Below are 23,481 nucleotides of genomic sequence, written 5' to 3'. Positions count from 1 at the left end.
GGATCGTGTCTTGATCTTTATAATTCAATATGCATGCTATAATCGGCCTGGGTGGCGCACCAGGGGGTGGAGGCCTGGGTGGGACTCTATGCGCTTGCTCCACACTATAGAGGTCGGTGAGGCCTGTGGATGAAACATGGTACCGGAGCCATTTTTCTACAAATTCAGTGGGGTTAGATCCTTCGTTCCTTCCCGGTATTCCCAGAATTCGTACGTTATTGCGGCGGGACCTTCCCTCTACATCATCCACCCTATCCTGTAACCCCTTCAGTTGACGCTGCAGTTGTTCCAATTGGGAGGTGGTAGTTGTTTGTTGTGCTACCAAGTCATCAAGTATTATTTTGTTTGACTTCACTTTGTCTGTCAGTTTTGCATGGTCTGCCTTTAAGAGGGTGAAGCTAGTGGTCAGCGTACCTATTTGCGCTTCAATGGCTGTGCGCGAGTCATGAATTTCTTTCAATATCAAGTCAAGTTTGTCGCTGTGACCTTCAGGCTCTGTAGGCGGTACCACTTCTTGGTCAGAACTTTGGTTTGGATCGCCTTGCATTGCAGTGTCCGTCTCCCCAGCGGTGGGGGGTCCGGCTGCTTAGCCTTGTTTCGCCCTATTTTCAGTTTAAGCGGGCAAGTGCTGTCAGTCTGCTCAATTTCTTGGTTATACCAATGGGTAGCACTACAGCTCACTCCGTCCAAGACAGCAACGTAATCCCAGTACCCATAATTACTGTACTCATGTGAATGGCCACCCATTCCACGATGAGATTGCGTGTTCCAAACACTATCCACCACTCGCTTCTGCTATGGGTTGACACCCGTACCAGGGTTTTCAATTATATGCTCACAGTCCTGGACAGTATATCCCTTATTGCATTATTCGCTGTACATCCTTGGTACCTAGGCTGGAGCAATCAGCAAAATCGCATTGCACACGGGCCCTGCTTTCTGTCAGTAACATGGCGGGTCACAGGGTTATACGTTCTCCCCGGTTGTTCTCTGCACTCAGGGCGTTCACTTGCCTGATTGTGTGGCACAGTACACTGTGTCTGGGGCCACTCTTTTCCTCAACGTGGCAGCAGCGGTCTATAGGCGCTTGGGTCCTCCGGAGCTGAATACACCACAGGGCACTGGCGTATAATGGTTTCCCACACCCCGGCTGGCAGTCGCAGGCTTGCGTTCGAATCAGGGCATCTGGATGAGTCCGCCCGCCATATTGTAATCTGTCTCTAGTCGTTTCGCACCTGCAGCCCATTCCTCTCTGGGTGTGCGGCGTCTCCGGCCCTCCGGAAGGCCAATTTAATAGTCAAAGACTTGCAGCTTTTCACTGCTACCTCCGCTGTGTACTCATAGTCCACACCGGGCAGCTGCCTCGATGATGGTGGGCCTTCCTGCCGCCCCACTGTTAAGCGATCCAGATGGACGCCGCATTTCTTCGTCAGTTCAGCTGAGTTTAGTAAGTTTAATTATAAATTCGGAGAAACAAGTCAATATAGATTAGTCTCAATATAATCGTATAAAAAATGGCCAGAGTAAGTCCAAATCTCCTGAAAAGATGAACCCTATATAATACACAGCAAATGACTAACTCTAAGATAACGACACAGATAATCAGAAAGAAGAAACAAAGGTTAAATTGCATCAGATGATTCTTTTTAACGAGCATGAGTAGCCTAACTTTCCCTACACTACTTAAAAGGGCAAACCTGAACTAAAGATTTGAATATGGCCATAATCAAATTAGAAAAGAAGAAGAGTATCAGCCAATAGAGTCTTCAATAGAAAACACAAATAATGGATCACGTAGCTTAAAGACCCTCAAGCAGTAGCTTAGGTCGGCTCCCTAAGGGAACCTAAGATGGACTCTCTTCCTAACTAAACACAGCACATAATATTGTTTGCAGTGGACATAAAAATCTCATGTGGCTCCTCTTTGGGAAATTTCCATAACTCCACCACAATTGTAAACATTCAGAACCTTTTCCAGCCAGATAACACATTATCTCTTCCTGTTCTTGGCAATTCCTTTGCCATGACAACTCCTCTCCTCTCATGCATTGCTAAGTTAACATGTGGACAGGGTTACAGAATATGTGCCCTTTTCTACGAGAAAATAAATGCAATTAATTAATCTCAGTTTAAATGCATCTGCACTTAACCCCTTCGGTGCTCATGACGGAACGGTTCCGTCATGAGCCACGGTTGAGCTGTGCTCATGACGGAACCGTTCCGTCATGACCACGCCCGCGCAAGATTCCGTCAGCACAGCGGCGGAATTTGCGCAGCATGGAAGGGGTTAATTGATTCAGATTATGCGTATAAACATTAACATTAGTTGTACACATCCTAATTAAATATCCCACAATACTACATTTCATGTTATTTTCTCCTGTTGCTTTAATCTCTAACTTGTCATATAACTATGTTAATCACCTTCTAAATACATGTTTCAAACAAAACATCTTTGATATATAATATCCCACTCCGATTAGAACATTAGTCATGACAGAGTATATTTGAGTGCTGACTATTCATGATGCACTCCTACATTATCTTCAGATGGGATTAAGATTACACTTTTCCAAGGACATAGACTATTTAGTGCCCTTCCACACCTTGCTCGAGGGGAGAATATCTGATAATACTCACCTTCCCCAGGTGTGGGGGTGGATTTGTTTATAATCCTGTCTTTCCAACGATTGGTGGTGCCATTTAGTCCCCCAACCCTAACACTTTGTTCTAGCACAAGAGATTTATAATGTTTTCTTTAATCTGTTCTGATTTTCACAAACATTGCAAACTTTCAAAGAGATTACAAAAATGATGCAGCTGAGCTATGTGAACGTTTTCAACAAAATTGCAATTTCCTTGTAAAAACATGCATATTTAAAAGCCTTAGCCGGAGCAGGAGAGTGTTTGGTTGGCTGACTGCAACTTGATCACTGATTTAGGGAATTAGAGCTGTACCCCATCTTCCATCTCACCCAAGAGAGAGTGGATAGTTATTGAATTAGTTAAAGCACATCCGTCTTGCAAAAAAGTGGGGGACTTTAAGATATTAATGACCTCACCAGGCTCGTTGGTTCGTTTTTATTTAATGCTCCCACTTGCATCAATGGCAAAGTGCATTAAAAGGTCTTAGCTTCCGCACGCTACTCAATTATAGAGGGTATATGTGAGAAGTTGGCCTGGCATATGCTGATCACTAGTTATAGTGGCCACCTTACACCAGTCCAATACGACTCTTATGGTAGATAGGTTTAAGACAACCTTTTACAGAAAGCTATCCTAGTGGTAGCTGTGGAGAGCAGCCTTCAGGCTAAGCCTCAGAGGAATGTAAAGCAGCTTGTTTTACCTTATAATCTCTAGAATTACCAAATGAAAGGACACCACACAGGTATATATATCAAATACATATGTATTTATTTCTAGACACACTCTACTAATCTCTTTATGAGATTAGAAGTCAATAACATATGCACAAATCGACGTTTCTCAATAAGTTAAGCACAAATATGGCTGTAGCCCTAGGGGCGTACCAGACCATATACTAAAAAAGAGCTTTAGGAAAGTCGACTTGCAGGGAGACAAGGCCTAGGGCCTGTGGGATCTCTGGGGCTTAACTAATCCACCCAAGGCAGGTAAGTAAAGGACCCACGGGAGACGCGTGCAGTGTGAGAACACAGACGTGGGTTCCCTATTGATTACAATGGAGCAAGTCGTGGTTGGATTTTTAAAGTTTAAAGGTACTTCTAGGAAGTCTACAAGAAAGTCACTTACAAGGTAAGTAGTTCGAGGGCCAACACCCACTGGAGCACCGGAGTGCACGAGTTACCTCACCCAGGGAAGCCGGGTGCATAGGTGTCTTTTGGTGTCGGGTCGGGTCGTCGATTTCAATGGGAGCCGATGAAGATTTGCTGCTTGTGAAGACTGAAGAACTGTCTGGATTCAGGATGAAAATGACCTGATAGCAGAAGGGATAGTGTTCACAGTCACTTGCCAGTGACCCGGGGCCAGGAAGATGGATGCCCACGGAAGTCGGGTGATTTCCGGTGATCAAGGGTATTTTGATTCTTCCACCACGAGGACCAGGAGGCGTCGACACTGACCAGGAGCTGGATTCGGAGTGCCCACGAAGTCTGCAGCTTACTGAGGTGTCAAAAACCGGATTGGAGCCAACAAGCCTTGGCAACAGCAAGTCTCATGGAAATCAAGAAAAGTCAGCGGTGCAGACCAGCAAGGTCTGAGGGACTCACCCAGCAAGGGTAAGTGAGGGCAGGCCTGGGGCAACCAGGGGAGCCCTTTGGTTTGATGGAGAAGTCTTCAGAGGACCCACAAGCCAGCCAGCAAGGGATCGCGAAGATGCCTCGTGAGGATTCGCTTCAGAGGAGCCCACAGTCACTCGGGACAAGGTAGGCATCTGATTTTTTAGGGAAATCCTGCTGGAGGCTTGGACCACACGTGGTCTAAAGCACAAGTTCGTAGAACATCGTGAAGGGGTTATACTCGACAATAGTGCACGGTTCCCAGGTATAGCAGTTCCTCATCACTCGTGGGGTCCACATGCCACAGATTAACTGGGGACTCACAATGGCCGTTGAGAAGTCAGGAAATCCACTTTCGGGGCTACAGGGACTTCGGACTCCGGCAGTATCGGGAAAGTTTGCGACCGTTGATTCAAGTTTTTGGTGCCTGCCAAGCAGGGGAGTCACTCCTTGACTCCAAGGGAGATTCTTCCATCTTCCAAAGGTAGTGGAACGTCGAAGTACCAGGATTCGTCTTGTAAAGCGTCATCCAGGGTTATCTAACTTGCAATGGCAAGGTTTCCCTAACTTATACCAAAAGGAAGGGAGGGACTAGCTCTATGACCACTCCTCTGGGAGGGTCAGGGGAGTGGGTGGTTACACCCACTTCCCTTTGTCCAGTTTCATGCCAGAGCAGGGGCAGGTAGCCCCTGAACCGGTTTGAGCTGGCATATGCACAGAAGAGCCTACTGCTCCCCCAGTGCAGGACTTCAAAGCACTCTAAGAGTGCACCCACCCAGCCCCAATACACTAAGTCTGGAAGGTGGTGACACCGCCCTGTGACAGGAAGCCTATTGTTGGGCCTCCTCCACTGCGAGTTTCAGTCAGCAGCAGGAGGGCAGCCCAGTGTCTGTGCTGGTGGCATCCATTTTGTGATGCCAGGGCTCTTTCAGACATGTCATCCCCTCTAGAAGGGTGGGATCATACTCCCACACCAGTTGCTGGTGTGGGGGTATGATTCCAAGATGTTTGACAGCAAACACGACATGTTTTGATGCAGTCATTCCAAAGTTAGCATTTACCGGGATGTTATAATGCACTTAAGAGTATATGGTTTAACCGCATCCACCAACAGCCGCAGGGAATAGACCCTGCCAGCTGCAGAGGGGCCCTGCTCAGGCAGAGGCACCCCCTCACATTGTAAACCAAGTACCCTGCCCTCAGGATTGATAGGGCCTGCCTTAGGGGTGACTGATAGGTTTACATGTGTGTGTATGTTGAGATATAGGAACCTATACCTCAGTGAGGAGTTCTAACACTACCTCACCCAGGCTGCAGTAGCAGGCCTGTGGTGTCAGATTTAGTCTGCTTCCCAGGGGTGGCATAATACATGCTTCAGCCCCTGGTAGGCCTGTGAAGTACCTATCCCCGTGGTACCTAAGGTACCATATACTAGGGGCTCATAAGGTACCACAGTATCCAATCACTAGTGCATCTAATATGCACTCCAATTCGTTTAAAGAGAACAGAGAGACTGGGGCCCTGATTAGCAGGAACCCAGCCCGACTATAGCCAGAAACCAGTGTTAACATCAGAAAAAAGTGGGGGCAACATAAGTGCAGATCCTACTCTACTACACAAAACCCCCCCAAGCGCAGGGACATTAAACTAACCTTGACCAGTTGAGTCTTCGTGTTCTAAGTGGAAATACCTTGAGAGTCCATCTGCATTGGCATGTTGGGTCCCAGGTCTATGTTCCACTGTATAGTCCATCCCCTGTAGGGAAATGGACCACCTTAGCAGTTCAGGATTTTCACCTTTCATCTGTTTGAGCCATAGGAGGGGCTTGTGGTCAGTCTGAACTATGAAGTGAGTGCCAAACAAGTATGGCCTCAGCTTCTTCAGGGCCCACACCACAGCAAAGGCCTCCCTCTCTATAGCTGACCAATGTTTCTCTCTAGGGGCCAGCCTTCTGCTTATAAAAGCTACTGGCTGGTCTTGACCTTCATCATTCAGTTGAGACAGTACAGCTCCCACACCCAGCTCAGAGGCATCTGTTTGGACAATGAACTGTTTTGTGTAGTCTGGACTCTGTAAGATGGGGGCAGTGCACATGGCCTGCTTTAGGTCATCAAATACCTTTTGACAGCTAGCTGTCCACTGAACCTTCTTTGGCATTTTCTTAGAGGTAAGATCATTTAAGGGGGTCACTATAGGTCCATATCCCTTAACAAACCTCCTAAAGTACCCAGTCAGGCCTAAAAAGGTTCTAACCTGTGTCTGGGTTGTTGGAGCTACCCATTCCATTATGGTCTGGATTTTGCTCTGCAATGGTTGAACCTGGCCTCCACCTACAAGGTGGCCCAGGTACACAACCTGACTCTGCCCTATCTGGCACTTAGTGACCTTGATAGTGAGGCCTGCTTTCAGAAGGGCCTCCAAAAACATTCCTGAGGTGGACCAGGTGATCTTGCCAGGTGGAAATAAAGACAGCAATATCATCTAGATAAGCTGAGCAATACGTTTCCATACCTGTTAGAACTTTGTTCACCAACCTCTGAAAAGTGGCAGGTGCATTTTTCAAACCAAAGGGCATTACCACAAAGTGATAGTGCCCACCAGGGGTTGAAAATGCAGTTTTGGCCTTGGCATCATCAGCTTACTTGATTTGCCAGTAGCCAGCTGTTAGGTCAAATGTACTCAGATATTTGGCTGAGGCCAAAGTATCAATGAGCTCATCTTCCCTTGAAATTGGGTAGGCGTCAGTCCTGGTGACTGCATTGAGGCCTCTGTAGTCTACACAAAACCTCATCTCTTTCTTACCACCCTGGGTATGAGGTTTTGGCACAAGGACTACTGGGCTAGACCAAGGGCTATCTGAAAGCTCAGTAACTCCTAATTCCAACATTTTCTGGACTTCAGTCCTGATACAGTCCCTGACATGGTCAGGTTACCTGTAGATTTTACTCTTTACAGGCAGACTGTCTCCAGTGTCTACCTCATGGGTACACCAGGAAGTCTGACTAGGGGTCAGGCTAAACATATGTCTAAACTGGTGCAGAACGTGTCTGCATTCAGTTTGCTGATGGTCAGTGAGGCTGCTTGCCAAAGCAAGACCTTCTACTGACCCATCATCAGGGTTCTGTGAGAGCAGATCAGGGAGAGGGTCACTCTCCTCCTCCTGTTCCTCATCAGTTGGCATGAGCAAGCCCATGTCAGCCCTGTCAACATATGGCTTTAATCTGTTGACATGGAGCACGCTAAGGGGGCTCCTGGGAGTTCCAAGATCCACCAGATAGGTGACTTCTCCCTTTTTCTCAACAATTGTATGGGGGCCATTCTACTTGTCTTGGAGAGCTGCTGGGGCCACAGGCTCCAACACCCACACTTTCTGTCCTGGCTGGTATACAGTCAGCACAGCCTTTTGGTCATGCCAAGCTTTTTGTAGTTCTTGGCTTGCCTCCAGGTTTTTGGGTGCCTTCTTCATGCACTCAGCCATCCGGGAGCGGAGACCAAGTACATAGTCCATCACATCCTGTTTGGGAGGTTTGAGAGGTAACTCCCAGCCCTCCTTCACCAAACATAATGGACCTCTGACAGTGTGCCCAAACAGAAGTTCAAAAGGGCTGTAGCCAATCCCCTTCTGTGGGACCTCCCTGTATGCAAACAGAAGGCAGGAAAGTAAAAGGTCCCATTTCCGCCTAAGCTTTTCTGGGAGGCCTTTAGTCATTCCCTTTAGAGTTTTGTTGAATCTCTCAACTAACCTATTGCATTGTGGGTGATAGAGAGTAGTGCATTTATAATTGACACCACACTCCTTCCACATTGCTTTCAGATATCCTGACATAAAGTTTGTTTCTCTGTCAAATATGACCTCCTTAGGGAAACCCACTCTGGAGAAGACTCCAATGAGGGCTCTTGCCACCACAGGGGCTGTGGTGGTTCTGAGGGGAATTGCTTCTGGGTACCTGGTGGCATAATCCACTACCACCAGGATACACCTGTGCCCAGATGCTGTTGGAGGGTCAAGGGGACCAACAATGTCAATCGCTACCCTTTCAAAGGGTACCCCCACCACAGGTAGTGGTATCAGGGGGGCCTTTGTTGTGCCACCTGACTTGTCACTGGCTTGGCAAGTGACACAGGAGCGACAAAACTCCTTGATGTCCTCTGACATGTGTGGCCAATGAAAATGTGGAACAAGCCTGTCCCAGGTCTTGTTTTGGCCCAAGTGTCCTGCCAATGGGATATCATGTGCTAGGGTCAAGAGGAACCCCTTAAACTTCTGAGGTATTACCAACCTCCTGGTGGCTCCAGGGGTAGGATCTCTAGCCTCAGAATATAGGAGTCCCACATCCCAATAAACCTTATGGGACCCACTAGCACTCCCAGCAGCCTCAGCAGCAGCCTGCTGTCTGAGGGGTTCAAGAGAGGGGCAGCACTGTTGCTCCTTACTCAGATCTTCCCTGGAAGGTCCCCCTGCCCCCAAGAACTCAACCTGATCAGGCTCAAGTCCCTCAGGGACAGTTCCTTCTTCAGGATCTGCCTCAGGAAGGGAATCTAAGATCTGAGACAGAGGTAAAGGCACTGCCTTAACCCTACTGCTCCTCCTCTTGGGTAGCATCTGGTCCATAGTTTCAGGATCCAGAGCTGGCTCAGCTTTATGCATTTTGGCCTGTGACCTGGTCACAGCAAATACCTCTGCCGGTATGCCCAACATCTCAGCATGAGTCCATAACTCTACTTCAGACCAGGCTGAAGTCTCCAGCTCATTGCCCAATAGACATTCGACAGGGAGGTCTGCACTGACTACTACCTTCTTGAGGCCAGTTACCCCTCCCCAGGAGAAATTCACAACTGCCAGACTATGGTTGGTCCTGACATTGCGTGCATTGGTCACCTGGTACATTTCACCCTGGATGATCTGCTCATGGTCCACCAGATCCTCTGCCACCATGGTGATACTAGCACCTGTGTCCCTGAATGCCAAAGCCTGTTTGCCATTTATTACAGGCAGCTGTTTGTATTTGCCCAGATTACTGGGGCTCACTAGGAAGGACATATCAATGTCTCCCTCACAAACCAGCAATGCCTGAGTGGGTACTCTGACTATGCCAGAGTCCACTTCAGAACCCAGGGACAACCCTACTACACCCTTATTCTGATTACCACCTCCACAGTAGCTGCACTAGGGGGAAGAGTTGCCTTAAGGGCAGGAGTGGTGGTGGTTTGGTCTTTGAACTTGGTACAATCAGAAGTCCAGTGCCCTTTCTGTTTACAGAATTTGCACCAGGGCTTCTTTTGGCCTTTTCCCTTTGTAGACTGTAAATCCCCACCAGATGCAGATTTTTGGGGCCCTTGTGAAGACTTCTGGTCTTTTGCCTTATCCCCACCTTTCTCAGAGCCTTTAGGATCATGCTTCTTGGTGTCACCCCCTTGGTTCTGGGTTTTCTGCCTCACCCTGGTTCTGACCCATTTGTCTGCCTTCTTTCCCAATTCTTGGGGAGAGGTCAGATCAGTCCACCAGGTACTGATGCAACAACTGGTTTGGGCAATTATTAAGGGTTTGTTCTCTCATTATAAGATTATACAATCCCTTAAAATCAGTAACTCTACTACCAACCAGCCAACCCTCCAGAGCCTTGGTTGCACAATCAACAAATTCTGTCCAGTCCTGAGTCTGTGTTTTCTGGGTATCTCTGAACTTCAACCTGTACTGTTCAGTGGTTAAGCCAAACCCATCTATCAGTGCACTCTTCAGGACTTCATAATCATCAGCATCCTCTTCTCTAACAGTGAGGAGCTTGTCTCTACCTTTATCAGATAAGGAGAGCCACAAGATTGCTGTCCACTGTTTCTGGGGGACCTGTTGTACTTTACAGGCCCTCTCCATAGCAGTTATCCACTTGTGGATATCATCCCCACTCTGGTTGGGAGGAACAACCTTGGACAGGTTCCAATGGTCTGGGATATGATCTCTGACTCTAGGGACACTGTTGCTGCCACCAGGGGGTTCTAACCCCTCTTTTCTAGAAGCTCTCTGGAGCTCAAAGGCTTCTCTATCTAAGGCCAATTGCTTGGTTCTGAGGGCAAGCCTGGCTTCCTCATACTGGAGCATCTTGTACCTTCTTTCAGAGGAGGTCTCTCTTCTATTAGAGTAAGAGTTCCTCTGATGGACAGATTCTCTGTCAGAGTGATATGAGTGGTTAGATTCCCTTGAAGGGGACCTAGGCCTCTCTTCACCTCTGTCAGCTCTCTTAGGGAGAATTCCCCTGTCCTTTTCAGACCCATATGGGTCTGGCCCTTCAATCACAGACTCCTGGTCATCCTGATTTTCATCATCTGACCCAGAGACTATGGCTGACCCACCCCCTGATCCAGATCCACTAGGTCCTAGAGCTAGTTTGAGATCATCTGCTGTCAGCAAATTTATCAGGTGTTGTGTGGAGGGACTCTGTCCTAACCCCAGGTGTCTTGCAACACACGTGGCCTTCAAGTCAAAGAAGGTCATGTCCTTATACTGAGGTCGGGTGGACCCACTGGCTCCATCCCTTGAGGACATTCTAGTGTTGTGCAGTGTTGTACTACCTACGTTAGTTTGTGGCCTACTGATCGTATCTTGAACCGTAGCAAGGGTGTGCTATCCCTTCACAAACAGCTCTAAATTCAGTAGAATTTATTGATACTAAGCTTGACTTTATATGTACCTTGAGTACCTTAAGTGGTTTTCAGTTAGTAATTCAAATAGGGATTTTCTGGTAATACAATGGCAAGCTGGAATCCCACACGCTGCCCACCAATGTGAGAAGTTGACCTGGCATATGCTGGTCACTAGTTTTAGTGGCCACCTTGCACCAGTCCAATTCGACTCTTATGGTAGATAGGTTTAAGACAACCTTTTAAAGAAAGCTATCCTAGTGGTAGCTGTGGAGAGCAGCCTTCAGGCTAAGTCTCAGAGGAATGTAAAGCAGCTTGTTTTACCTTATAATCTCTTGAATTACCAAATGAAAGGACACCACACAGGTATATATATCAAATATATATGTATTTATTTCTAGACACACTCTACTAATCTCTTTATGAGATTAGAAGTCAATAACATATGCACAAATCAATGTTTCTCAATAAGTTAAGCACAAATATGGCTGTAGCCCTAGGGGCGTACCAGACCATATACTAAAAAAGAGGTTTAGGAAAGTCGACTTGCAGGGAGACAAGGCCTAGGGCCTGTGGAATCGCTGGGGCTTCGCTAATCCACCCAAGGCAGGTAAGTAAAGGACCCACGGGAGACGCGTGCAGTGTGAGAACACAGATGTGGGTTCTCTATTGATTACAATGGAGCAAGTCGCGGTTGGATTTTTAAAGTTTAAAGGTACTTCTAGGAAGTCTACAAGCAAGTCACTTACAAGGTAAGTAGTTTGAGGGCCAACACCCCCTGGAGCACCGGAGTGCACGAGTTACCTCACCCAGGGAAGCCAGGTGCATAGGTGTCTTTTGGTGTTGGGTCGCGTCGTCAATTTCAATGGAAGCCGATGAAGATTTGCTGCTTGTGAAGACTGAAGACGTTTCCGGTGGAATCCAAGGCTGGATTCAAGATCAAGATGAAGATGACCTGAAAGCAGAAGGGACAGTGTTCACAGTCACTTGCCAGTGACCCGGGACCAGGAAGATGGATGCCCACGGAAGTCGGGTGATTTCAGGTGATCAAGGGTATTTTGACTCTTCCACCACGAGGACCAGAAGGCGCCGACAATGACCAGGAGCTGGATTCGGAGTGCCCACGAAGTCTGCAGTTTACTGAGGTGTCGGCAAACGGATTGGAGCCAACAAGCCTTGGCAACAGCAAGTCTTGTGAAAATCAAGAAAAGTCAGCAGTGCAGACCAACAAGGTCTAAGGGACTCACCCAGTGAGGGTAAGTGAGGGCAGGCCTGGGGCAACCAGGGGAGCCCTTTGGTTTGATGAAGAAGTCTTCAGAGGACCCACAAGCCAGCCGGCAAGGGATCGCGAAGACGCCTCGAGAGGATTCGCTTCACAGGAGCCCACGGTCACTCGGGACGAAGTATGCCTCTGATTTTCTAGGGAAATTCTGCTGGAGGCTTGGGCCATACGTGGTCCAAAGCACAAGTTCGTAGAATGTCGTGAAGGGGTTGCACTCGACAATAGGTCATGGTTCCCAGGTATTCTAGTTCCTCATCACTCGTGGGGTCCACATGCCACCGCTTCGCTGGGGACTCACAATGGCTGTCGAGAAGTTAGGAAATCTACTTCCGGGGCTGCAGGGACTTCGGACTCCGGCGGGAGCGGGAATGTTTGCAACCATTGATTCAAGTTTTTGGTGCCTGCCAAGCAGGGAAGTCACTCCTTGACTCCAAGGGAGATTCTTCCGTCTTCCAAAGGTAGTTGAACGTCGAAGGACCAGGATTCTTCTTGTAAAGCGTCATCCAGGGTTATCTAACTTGCAATGGCAAGGTTTCTCTAACTTATACCAAAAGGAAGGGAGGGACTAGCTCTATGACCACTCCTTTGAGGGTCAGGGGAGTGGGTGGCTACACCCACTCCCCTTTGTCCAGTTTCACGCCAGAGCAGGGGCAGGTAGCCCCTGAACCGGTTTGAGCTGGCATATGCACAGAGAAGCCTACTGCTCCCCCTGTGCAGGACTTCAAAGCACTCTAAGAGTGCACCCACCCAGTCCCAATACACTAAATCCTGTCTGGAAGGTGGTGACACCTCCCTGTGACAGGATGCCTATTTGCTGGGCCTCCTTCAGTGCGAGTTTCAGTTAGCAGCAATAGGGCAGCCCAGTGTCTGTGCTGGTGGAATCCATTTTGTGATGCCAGGGCTCTTTCAGATTTCTACCGTGTTACCACAGTAGGTACATGTCATCCCCTCTAGAAGGGTGGGATCATACTCCCACACCAGTGCCACACCAGTTACTGGTGTGGGGTATGATTCCAAGATCTTTGACACCAAACACGACATGTTTTGATGCAGTCATTCCAAAGTTAGCATTTACCGGGAGGTTATAATGCACTTAAGAGTATATGGTTTAACCGCATCCACAAACAGCCACAGGGAATAGACCCTGCCAGCTGCAGAGGTGCCCTGCTCAGGCAGAGGCACCCCCTCACATTGTAAACCAAGCACCCTGCCCTCAGGATTGATAGGGCCTGCCATAGGGGTGGCTGATAGGTTTATATGTGTGTGTGTATGGTGAGATATAGGAACCTATACCTCAGTGAGGAGTGCTAACACTACCTCACCCAGGCTGCAGTAGCAGGCCTGTGGTGTCAGATTTGGTCTGCTTCCCAGGGGTGCCATAATACATGCTTCAGCCCCTGGTAGGCCTGTGAAGTACCTATGCCCTTGGTACCTAAGGTACCATATACTAGGGGCTCATAAGGTACCACAGTATCCAATCACTAGTGCATCTAATATGCACTCCAATTCGTTTAGAGAGAACAGAGAGACTGGGGCCCTGATTTGCAAGGACCCAGCCTGACTATAGCCAGAAACCAGTGTTAACATCAGAAAAAAAGTGGGGGCAACATAAGTGCAGATCCTACTCTCCTACAGTATATTTGCCATTTACCTCCATGACCCACCCTGCTTTGCCTTAGGATCAGGAGCGTTATCATTCTTTATTCTTTCCAGCTGTTTGCAACTGTTTGGAGAGATTAAAAGACATTTATGTGGCTCAGTTTTCTTTTTAGCCCCTCTCCTTGACCAACTGCAGTGCAATTTGGTGTCTTTATCACCCCAGCATTATCCATGGACAAGGGTACGTCTTTTTCCCCATTCCCGTCATGCCCATGGGAGGGGATGGTGTATGTTTCCCCCACCTAGGACAAGGTGATTCACATTCTCCCACACTGCACAAATTCTTCACCTCCAGGCTTAGAATTAGCACAGTAGGTTGTGGGGGCTCACACAAAAAGACCCTTCCAACCCTTACGTAAGGCAGAGTGGGTGAAAGTATACCAGCACTGTTGTCACCTGCCTGGTTGCAATTGTTTAGGGATATTGTTAAGTTCCTCTAACAGTTGAGCAAGGTGGAGATAAATACTGACAAGGCCAGGAGGGTTGCAGTTCCCCCAAGCAACTGTTTGCTGTGCTGGTCAGGGGCATGAAGCAAACCCCTACTGCATGGGGGGGGAGTAACCCTTCAAGCCATTCAGCTCAAGGTCAATAAATATATGTGGACTAAGTGGCCCCTTTTCACATTCTGCAGTAGGGCGTATCAATTTGCGTTATGCCTCTGGTTCCGGTGGCACTCAAAATTTCACTCTCACCCTTGGCAAGGCTTTGGGTGGGGCATAGCTATCCTCCCTGGCCAATAGGTGAGGAAATGGATGAAAAACAAGAACTTCCTCCCTAGTCATTTTGCAGTGTAGTATGTTTCCATTAATTCTGATCTTTTACAGATATACAGCATTGGCTCATGCACAGTGGAGACTTTCATTTTTGCTTATACCTCCAAACAGCTAGACAAAAGTTGACTGAACCAAGAAAAGACACCCACTGATAGAGAGGTCATGTACTATTAAAAATTGGTGAACTTTCATTCAACAGAGTTAGAGTTACCTATGGCAAACCTCATGCCAAAACTCATGTTATTGTGAAAAGTCACACGTTTTGAGACCCCATATAACTTTTTGACCGGTGGACTACATTGCACAACATTTGACAGGCTTAAGGGTTGAATTTATGCTGTTTTCCCAAAATTTGGATACAGATGGTTTAAAGGGGATAGGAATGTGTATTTTTATGCATTGAGGTGCCAGTTTGAACTACAGATGAGCAACTGTACCTCTGTAATCAGTTTAGTTTCAGTTTATTTATGTCTTTATTTCAATTAACAAAAAATCAAAAAGACAACGTGCATCAATAAAACATATGGCCTAGCACTCTACCACAATAACCACTGTAACCAATAAACAGTAAAACCGTTAAAATTACCTAATAAATAAAATAGATAAGAGATACATACAGTGTGATATTACCTCAGATTGTCTGTAGAACGGATCATACTTCATATAAATAGCTAAAATCACAGAAATTTTACAACCGGCATAAAAGACAATAAAGGAATTTGGGCATGATACATGTGAATTACTGTAGACTATGACAAATTGGTAGAAGTAGCAGCTACAGGGGGTGCAGAGACTATATATTAAGTATGCGGTTGTGTTAGCAAACCCTCAACTTTTTTGCTCGATGGACCCACAACCAACTCAGAAATTTAGCCACTGCTATGACAATAGGGTCATCAGTGTTGGTTTTCAAAATCCTAAGAGCCTCCATAGCTACTTTGATGCCCATGTTCTTACAAATAGGTTTCAGCCATTTGTGCCTAGGTGACCTATAGGCAGGGCATACAAAGAAAATGTGAGCTAGTGACTCAATCTCGGCTGGACAAAAAGGACATTTGTCATCTGTAGGGGGGTACCAGCTTTTAGAAAACACTTTGGTTGGAAGAGAACCCACCGTGAACTGATGATACAACTTTCTGTCAGTAGGTCTTGTAATGATGTCCCAATATGGTTCTAGTTTTGGCTCGTGTTTGTGATCGATAAAAACACATGTCAAGGAGCTGCAATGGTGTTGTGTAAATTGGTGCAATCTAACCATACTCCAATAGGCTGCTTTCAAGTAATTTTTAGCGGGGAAAGCGGCAACTACTGGAGCCTCCCACAGTTTGCTCATCACCATACTAATCAGAGTGTGCTTTAGATTCCTTATCCAGGGTATTTTAGTTGTGGAACCCAACGCCCTGACTTCGGAAAAAGCTTGGGTATACGGGGAGAGCTCGAGAGTGGTCCAAAGTCTTCTCCAGAAAGCTACCGGTCTAAACTGTGCCTGGTCCATGATTTTGTTACATCCCAAATCCAGATATAAAGGCCACAGTGGAGTAGACTGAGGAAGGCCAGTCAAAGCTCTTAAAAATTTGTTTTGGGCAGCCGCCAAGGAGGATAAGTCATTAAAACCCCATAGTTCCACCCCGTACAGCACTGAAGAACCTACTTTAAGGTTATATATTTTAAGTGTGGGGGCTATGGGCTTAATCTTGGAAAGCCTATGCTCTTTTAACAATGCTCCTGCAAGTTGAAAATGTTTGAGTGTCAGCAGGTCAGTCTGGGATTTCCAACTAAGTTTCTTCCCCAAAGTTAACCCCAAATAAGTGAAGGTGTCAGTCTGTTCCAAGGGGACATTGTTCATATGTACCCTCCCCCTCACGGCCTTTGACCTGTGGTACACCATGAACTTAGTTTTGTCCACGTTTACCTCAAGCTTATGCTCGCTGCAGAAAACCCCGAAACGCTCCAGGGCAACCTGCAGGCCTTTTTGGGTCCTGGAGAGCTACAGGGTATCATCCGCGAACATGAGCAGTGGTATTTTCATTCCTGCCAGCATAGGAGCGTCAGTAGGCTGGGATGTAAAATAGTCGACCACCCTGTTAATAAAAAGTGAGAACAAGGTTGGGACCAGTACACACCCTTGACGGACACCCTTAGTTACTGCAAACCTCTGTAATCACTTGCTACATAATGTACACACCATTTAGGTCAAGCCTACTAGGCATCACATGTGCTGTCTGTTTCGAGGCACATTGTGGCTTTCCAAGAACATAGAGGGGATTGCAGCCTGCCCATTGCTTACTATTGGTTTGCTTTTGTTGTAACTCTCATTTGCATCCTCCCTATTCTTCTCTGAACCTATCAATCTTATATTTGTCCATCCTGTGGATCATTGCCTCTTTACATATTTGAGGGGCTGGCATTGTCTTTTTTCTTTTGTGTGAAGGACTCCATTAGTGTGTGTGCACTTTCGAGCCGTTTTCCTTATGTACATCTCTCCACCTCCCCTCCGTGTTGTCCACCGTCTCTCTTGTGCTGTCTCTTGTGCTTCTCTTCAATGCCTCATCCCACATGCCCTCCATGTTGCTTTTCCCCAACCCCCATGTTGCTTTCACTCCAGCCCCCCTCTTACTATCGAGTCAGCTCCAGCTCTCCAGCCATTACTTTTTACGCCAACTCCTGTGCTGCTTCAGCGTTCACCCACCCTCCCCATGTTGCTTCGACATTCGCCCCGCACTTCCCTGTGTTGATTCACCATTCCTTAACCCTCCCATGTGTTGCTTCCACTTCCCCCACCCACTTTAAAATAAAAATGCTTTTGCACATTTACTTTTCTTTTTAGTTACTGATCTAAGTAAGAAAAAGCCAATGCTTCATATGTAGACATGCAGGTGTGGTGCCCGCAGAGGCGCAACTAGAACCAAATTTGGGGGGGTGCTAAGAATTGTTTTTGCGGAGGTGGTAATTCTTCCAGCAATAGGCAGAGTGGAGATGCAGGGGCTCTAAGAAGGGGTGAAAAAACAGCAAAGCCTCATTAACAAGCAAATGGTCTCTTAAAGGCCTGTGAAGTATTAGGGTGCGGCTGTTTGTGTGCCCGGGAAGCTGTCTCAGCCCTGGCTGCCACACATGACGGGGGCTGAAGCCCTTTGAGCCCAATGGGCGTTGCGCTCCTGGGTGCACTTACCTAAACAATGACAAAGTGGCCCTATTACAGGCTTTCATGGTCTTCTTTTTTTCTTTAGCCAAGCTACACAGCAAGGCGGTTGCTGTGCAGCATGGCGGAAAATTGTTGCAATACCAATAGGTCACAAATATAGGACCCATTGCTTTGCCAATGCTTGTTCATGTATGCCTAGATGTGATAGAAGTAAAGTTTGTCTCTAAAAGAAAATAATGGAACGTAGTAAAATGTACTGGAAGTTACTTTATATAATTGTGCAAAAAATCAACTAAAGAATCCAAATCTTTTTTTTTGTAATGGCTATTGGTATGCTTTTTGCTGTCAGTCTTGTTTTTATCTCGTGTTTATCTAAATATCACCAAATGTCACAGATTAAGAAGACCAATAAACAGTGAATGCTCTTCGACAAGTCTCAACACTGTTTTAAACTTAAATATGCAATACAAAGCACACTGATTTCGCCATCCTATAAAACAGCTAACCTACCATTTTTTGCTGCAGAGTGCTTGCCAGGGGTTTTTGTGCCAAGTGGTGCTGTTGTCTTTTGGGTTAAGATCTCCAATCTGAATCTGGATAAATAATTTAAACTTTCGTTTTTAACATAAGGATGACACGGGCAAATTGCTAAAATTTGATATTGTGATTGGAATATGGCACATCTGTTTGACAGCCAAATGAAGATATGAGTATTATTACATGTTTATGAACTATTGAAAACATGCTATCTAAAATAGAGCCGGCCATGTAACCATAACGATGGACCAGCTTTTGGGTGACTATAAAATATTTGTTAATTCTATAATGATGCACAAAATAACGCACTCGCATAAACGTCGAGCAAACTTGACAATACCGTGAATAGATTTGTGGATTTAAAAGTCGACACCACTTTTCCCCCCACTTTCCCCTACTCCTATTCTGCCTTATTCCTGCGTGTCCCAGCTAATGTGGCTGTCCTCCCCCGGCCAGGTGATGCAACCGAAGACCTGTGAAGTAGCGACTCCTGTGTGTGGGCTTTTGTCAGGCCTGACTCGGTGGACGTCCGAGACTCAGGTACGTGCAGAGAGACTATTTTAAACCTACATGCTTGCAGTTCACTGAGTGCGGTATCTATGTGTAGGAAAGACATCATCCACTTTTAATGTTACTATAATCGTGGAAGTCCTTATAAGCTGCTACTTACTGGATAATTCAGACCAGGCATAGTCACTAATTGCAGGAAGTATGCGCCCTATTGTATATGACTTGCTGTTGATAACACCGAAACTCAACTCCTAACTTTGGCAATGGTTCTAGTTAAGCAGGATGAGAGGTAAGGAACTCTTCAATTCACCAACCCCAGGAGGGGAAATTCTCAGGAGCTCCGGTTCGCAACCAGGTTGTCGTTAGTCAATTTTATTGTAGGTTTTTAAACATTTTCAAATATATCAATCGTAGCATGATAGTGTAAAAATACAGGGTTAATATGATGAAGACAAATCTCCGAAACCGATTCACTATATATAACAAAGAGAAAATGAGTAACTCGGTTATTGCTACGTATGTAATTAAAAGAGAAAAATGTAAATTCAATTGCATCAGGCTTCTCTAAGGAACTCTTCAGTTTCCCAAAGTATCCCTCCACTACATAAAGGGGACTAGTAATCTAAGCAAATATAAAGGAAAGCTTAAAGGGGTCAGTCGTCAGAGTCTTTCGAAGAAGTAACTCCGATTAGGGTCATGAAGTCTAAGCCACAATCGTCAAGAGAGGTCTGTACTTCAAAGGAAGTGTCAGCTGTCTGTAACTTTGTTAATACAAAAGCGATCACCAAATACAAGTGCCTCCTACACGCGTTGGGTAACTTTCCATCACGTCCTTCTTCGGCTCCGTCTCCACCTCCCACTTCACACAGTGAAACAACCGACACATCTTTGGTGCCATATCCGTCTCCCGCGGGGACTCTTTCCTTCGCTATCCCATTCCTTTCCAGGCCTCTCTATCAACTAAACAGTGGGCCTTGCTCTAAACTAATGATGACTTGTCCACCTGCAGTAGGAACACAAATACATGCAACATTTCACAGTACAAGCAAAATAACGTTAAATCCTAGTCTGGGGACGCCTGGCTGACCTGTTGGTGTGTGTGGAGAACTGCTGCCCTGACTGCTGCTTTTCCTTGCAGCGCCTCGCGGAACCCGCTTCGCGGGTCCCGCTTCGAGGGGTGTGCTGTCCTGGACCTTTGGACCCCTGGAGTTGTTTCCTTGCCAAAGCGGAGCCTGCAGTGGGGTGAGTGCGCGTGGGCAGGGCTGCGAGCTGCGGGACCGGGACTACCTCTCCCAGGAGTCCCCACCAGCCCTAATTACAATCATCTGGGCCGCTCTCCCTGCCTGCCCCGCCCCCACTAACGAGAGTCTCTATTTTTTCAATCTGTTATTCCCGCTGCGCGGGAGCGCACGCGGGAGCGTCCCGGGAGAAGCCCGGGACAAGGGTGGGACCGTCTGTGGCCGTCAGAGGCCGGAGTAGGCCGGGCTGGGCCTACTCTCTTGGGTCATCCATTCGACCCCTGGTCCTATTTACTGTCACAGCCCCTTGCCGATTATAATCCATCACTCACATTATGCCGTCTCCGGCAAGGGAGAGTACCCCATTGAAGCCGGGAGGAGTTAAAAATAGGACCCTAGAGAATTATTTCTCCCGGGCGGCGGGGGAGGGGGACAAAGAGTGCAACCTGTCCCGGTTAAGGGCAGAACGGAGACGCTCAATAGATAACTTGAAAAACATCCCCCTTGGAGAACAACCCACTACGCCCAGGGAGGAGTTGTCCCTAATAGATGAGGTCCCACTCCTGCTGAGGGATTGTATAAACACTCCACCAGTTGCAGCCATGAGTATAGTCCCAGCTACCAGTCCAAGCCCTACAAGGGTGACCATTGATTTAGTCTCCCAACCCTCCCCAGTCTCTAAGGCTAGGAAAGCTAAACCCAAGCCAGTCACCACACAAGGAGCACCGGGGCCCCCTCCTAATAAACGTAGGAGGAAATCGAAGGGAGCCCAGGGAAGGAGTAAACCCAAGATCTCTCACTCGGACTTTGGGAAATCTTCAAAACCCCCCGTATTAGCAGCGAAATTACCGGCTGAATCACACCCCAAATCTATTGCCCGGGAGGATTTAGCTCCCGCCCTGATAAAAGACATAGGAACTAGTACCGCTAATGTCCCCCTCTCTGTTGTCCCGCTTGGAAATCTGGAATTCTTGCTAAGGTCTCTATTACTACCGATTAGCGAGAGTATAAAAAAGATTGAGATCAGACTAACTATTCTGGAGGCCACACTAGGTAGTCTGAAAATCCCGGCTGGTCATCAGGGAAGGCATCTAGAATCTACCCCCGCCACAATAGCCCCTCAACAGCCTGTAAATAGTGCAGCAAACTTAGTCCCTCCACAAGCCGCAAATGCGGCGGCCCCGCTAAAACCCCTAAGGCCCAAGCCTGCACCAACTAAGCCCCTTAACTCTAACATGCCTACTCCTCCTTCAGGCCCTGTTCATCCAGCACAGCCGGTAGATAGTACCACACCGACTCCCCTAATGAAGCTTCCCTTGAGACCATGCAGACCTAACCTACCCCCAGAGACTAATGATTTCACTGTAGTCATGGCGGGTGTCCCCCCACTCGAAGAAGGTGAAACTGAGGATTTTTGTGCCCTGAAAAGTAGGGTTATTAAGTGGTTAAACATAAACAGACCCCTCCCGACACACCTTAATAACGAAATCATAATGGTAAGAAGGGTGCCATGGGTGGGCAGAACATACAAATCTATTATAGGGGACTGCATATTGGTGAGTTTTAGGGACACAGGAACCGTGTCCTACATATGTCAAGGGAAGAATAGATCCAGAGAATCCACTATCCAAACCCTTCGTGTATCTTTCTTTTTCCCCATTATTCCAGTCCCATTGCAGCCGCCCCAAATTCATGACAACTGGGAGAGGGTTGGCAGGAGGGGGAGACACTGGGCATTCAACCCTAGGCCACTATTTGGCCGACCAGAACCACCCTTGTACACCTATAACCGGTTTAATTGCCTGAACGGTCTAGAGGGGGTGGATTGACAAACAGATAATGTCCTCCAGGGTTACATGGATAAGGGCGTTTTGGTAGAGGTGGTGGAGGAGCAAAACTCTCAGGCTCAGCAAACTCTACCGAGTGGTGTGGGGAATTCCATGTTTGCTGAACCTAACGCTACAGCCATAGAATGTATAGGAGGGGGACATGGGCTGGCTACGCAAGGGTCAATACAGGAGATACCATCAATGCCCCAGGGGGTTCAAGACGGAGGGGAGAGGGAGTGAGATTCATCTCCTGGAATGTAGCAGGCATAGCGGGCAAATTTAATAACAAGGAATGGGTTGATTTATTAGAAAATTTCAAGTCATATGTGTACAGGAGACATGGGCCTTGGTGAATAATTACCATCTACAGGGGTACAAGTGTTTTTTTGTCCCCGCCCGAAAATCCAGATCAGTGAGAGCAATGGGCGGTTTGTCCATCTACGTAGATTTAGACCTCCCAGGCTCCTGGTCCTCCCCAGATTGGAACTCACATGGGATTCAGGTAGTTCGGTTCCTTGGAAAGGGGTTAAGATTTTCTGTTTTTAACATCTATAACACTGAGATAGTAAACAACTATATCCCGCTACTAGCTGAACTAGACCATAGGCTGGGACAAGAAACAACATTCCAAAATAAGGGGCCGCCGCACGGGCTGCTTTTAGTGGGAGACTTTAATTGCCACCTCTGTCCGGCACTGGTCAAGGTAAACACAGACTGGTCACAATGCCCAATGGAGAAGGGGCCGCATTTTTCTCATACGCCTACTGGGTTGTGTTAGACCTGGCACCTTGGCGTGAGTTTCCCTTCCACTTTTTGATGGTGTGCCTCGACTGTTTTGCTGGTGTTGTCCGCTCAGGGCACTGCGCCACGGCTAATCCGTGCCGCAGTGCAAGTGCTCCCTAGATAAAGTGTACCTGTAATTGATGTCCATGATTGGTTTATTGGATTCACTGTCAGTCCCCAGTAAAGTGCACCAGGGGTGCCAGGGCTTGTGAATGCCAATGCTGCTGGTGGGCTTGCAGCGCTGGTTGCGCCACCCACGGAAGCGGCCTTGTAAAGTGTGTCTAGGGTCTGCCACCGCAGACCCTGTGCGCGGTCCGGGACCGTCGCGCTGACTGCGCAAGTGCCCCCACTTGCCAGTCCCTAAACCTTCCCTTACCTACATATTAGCCACCCCTCTGGTAGGCCCAAGGGCAGGGTGCATTGTAGGCATAAGGTAGGACATGCCCTGATGTGTGTGGCATGTCTTAGTAGTGAATTACAGCCCTTTCCGTTCTTCACTATTGAAGGCTACCTGCTCTCCCTAGGCCAGAATGGGCTGCTGGGATCACGCCAACGCTGTGACCCCAGTGGACTCAGAGAGCATGGTAGAGTGTCAAGTTTGGTATGCCTGAACTCAGAATAATAAAATACTTCTTGTAGTCAAGTTTATTTTAATATCCTGGGTTTGTAAATACTACTTTTAGAAAGTTAGTATTTACTGACCTGACCATCTCAGTCCGCCTCTGCTGTGTGTATGTGTTCTGCCTGGCAACAGTAAGGAGCAGGGTTGGGGAATCCCCAGAGACAGGTTGGCTGCCAGGTGGTGGGTAGAGAGGTGACACCTGGATGGGTGGGAG

The 23,481-nt window shown here is 47.4% G+C and overlaps 1 protein-coding gene across 2 annotated transcripts in view; it reads left to right on the top strand.

The window, feature by feature from the left end:
- The window catches only part of PCYT1B (phosphate cytidylyltransferase 1B, choline), a 1,395,913-nt gene that overhangs the window by 1,074,891 nt on the left and 297,541 nt on the right, over positions 1 to 23,481 (top strand). The window contains exon 7 of one of the 2 annotated variants that reach the window (XM_085622421.1): positions 18,742 to 18,825. The exons of the other annotated variant lie outside the window; for it this stretch is intronic. Coding sequence (XP_085478547.1) covers positions 18,742 to 18,825 — 84 coding nt within the window. The remainder of the gene's footprint in view (positions 1 to 18,741; positions 18,826 to 23,481) is intronic. 2 annotated transcript variants of the gene reach the window in all.

This window comes from Triturus cristatus, chromosome 8 (genome assembly GCF_964204655.1).
Source record: "Triturus cristatus chromosome 8, aTriCri1.1, whole genome shotgun sequence".
Taxonomy (NCBI): domain Eukaryota; kingdom Metazoa; phylum Chordata; class Amphibia; order Caudata; family Salamandridae; genus Triturus; species Triturus cristatus.
The sequence above is the reverse complement of the archived record's forward strand: the minus strand, read 5'-3'. Positions and strand labels throughout refer to the sequence as shown.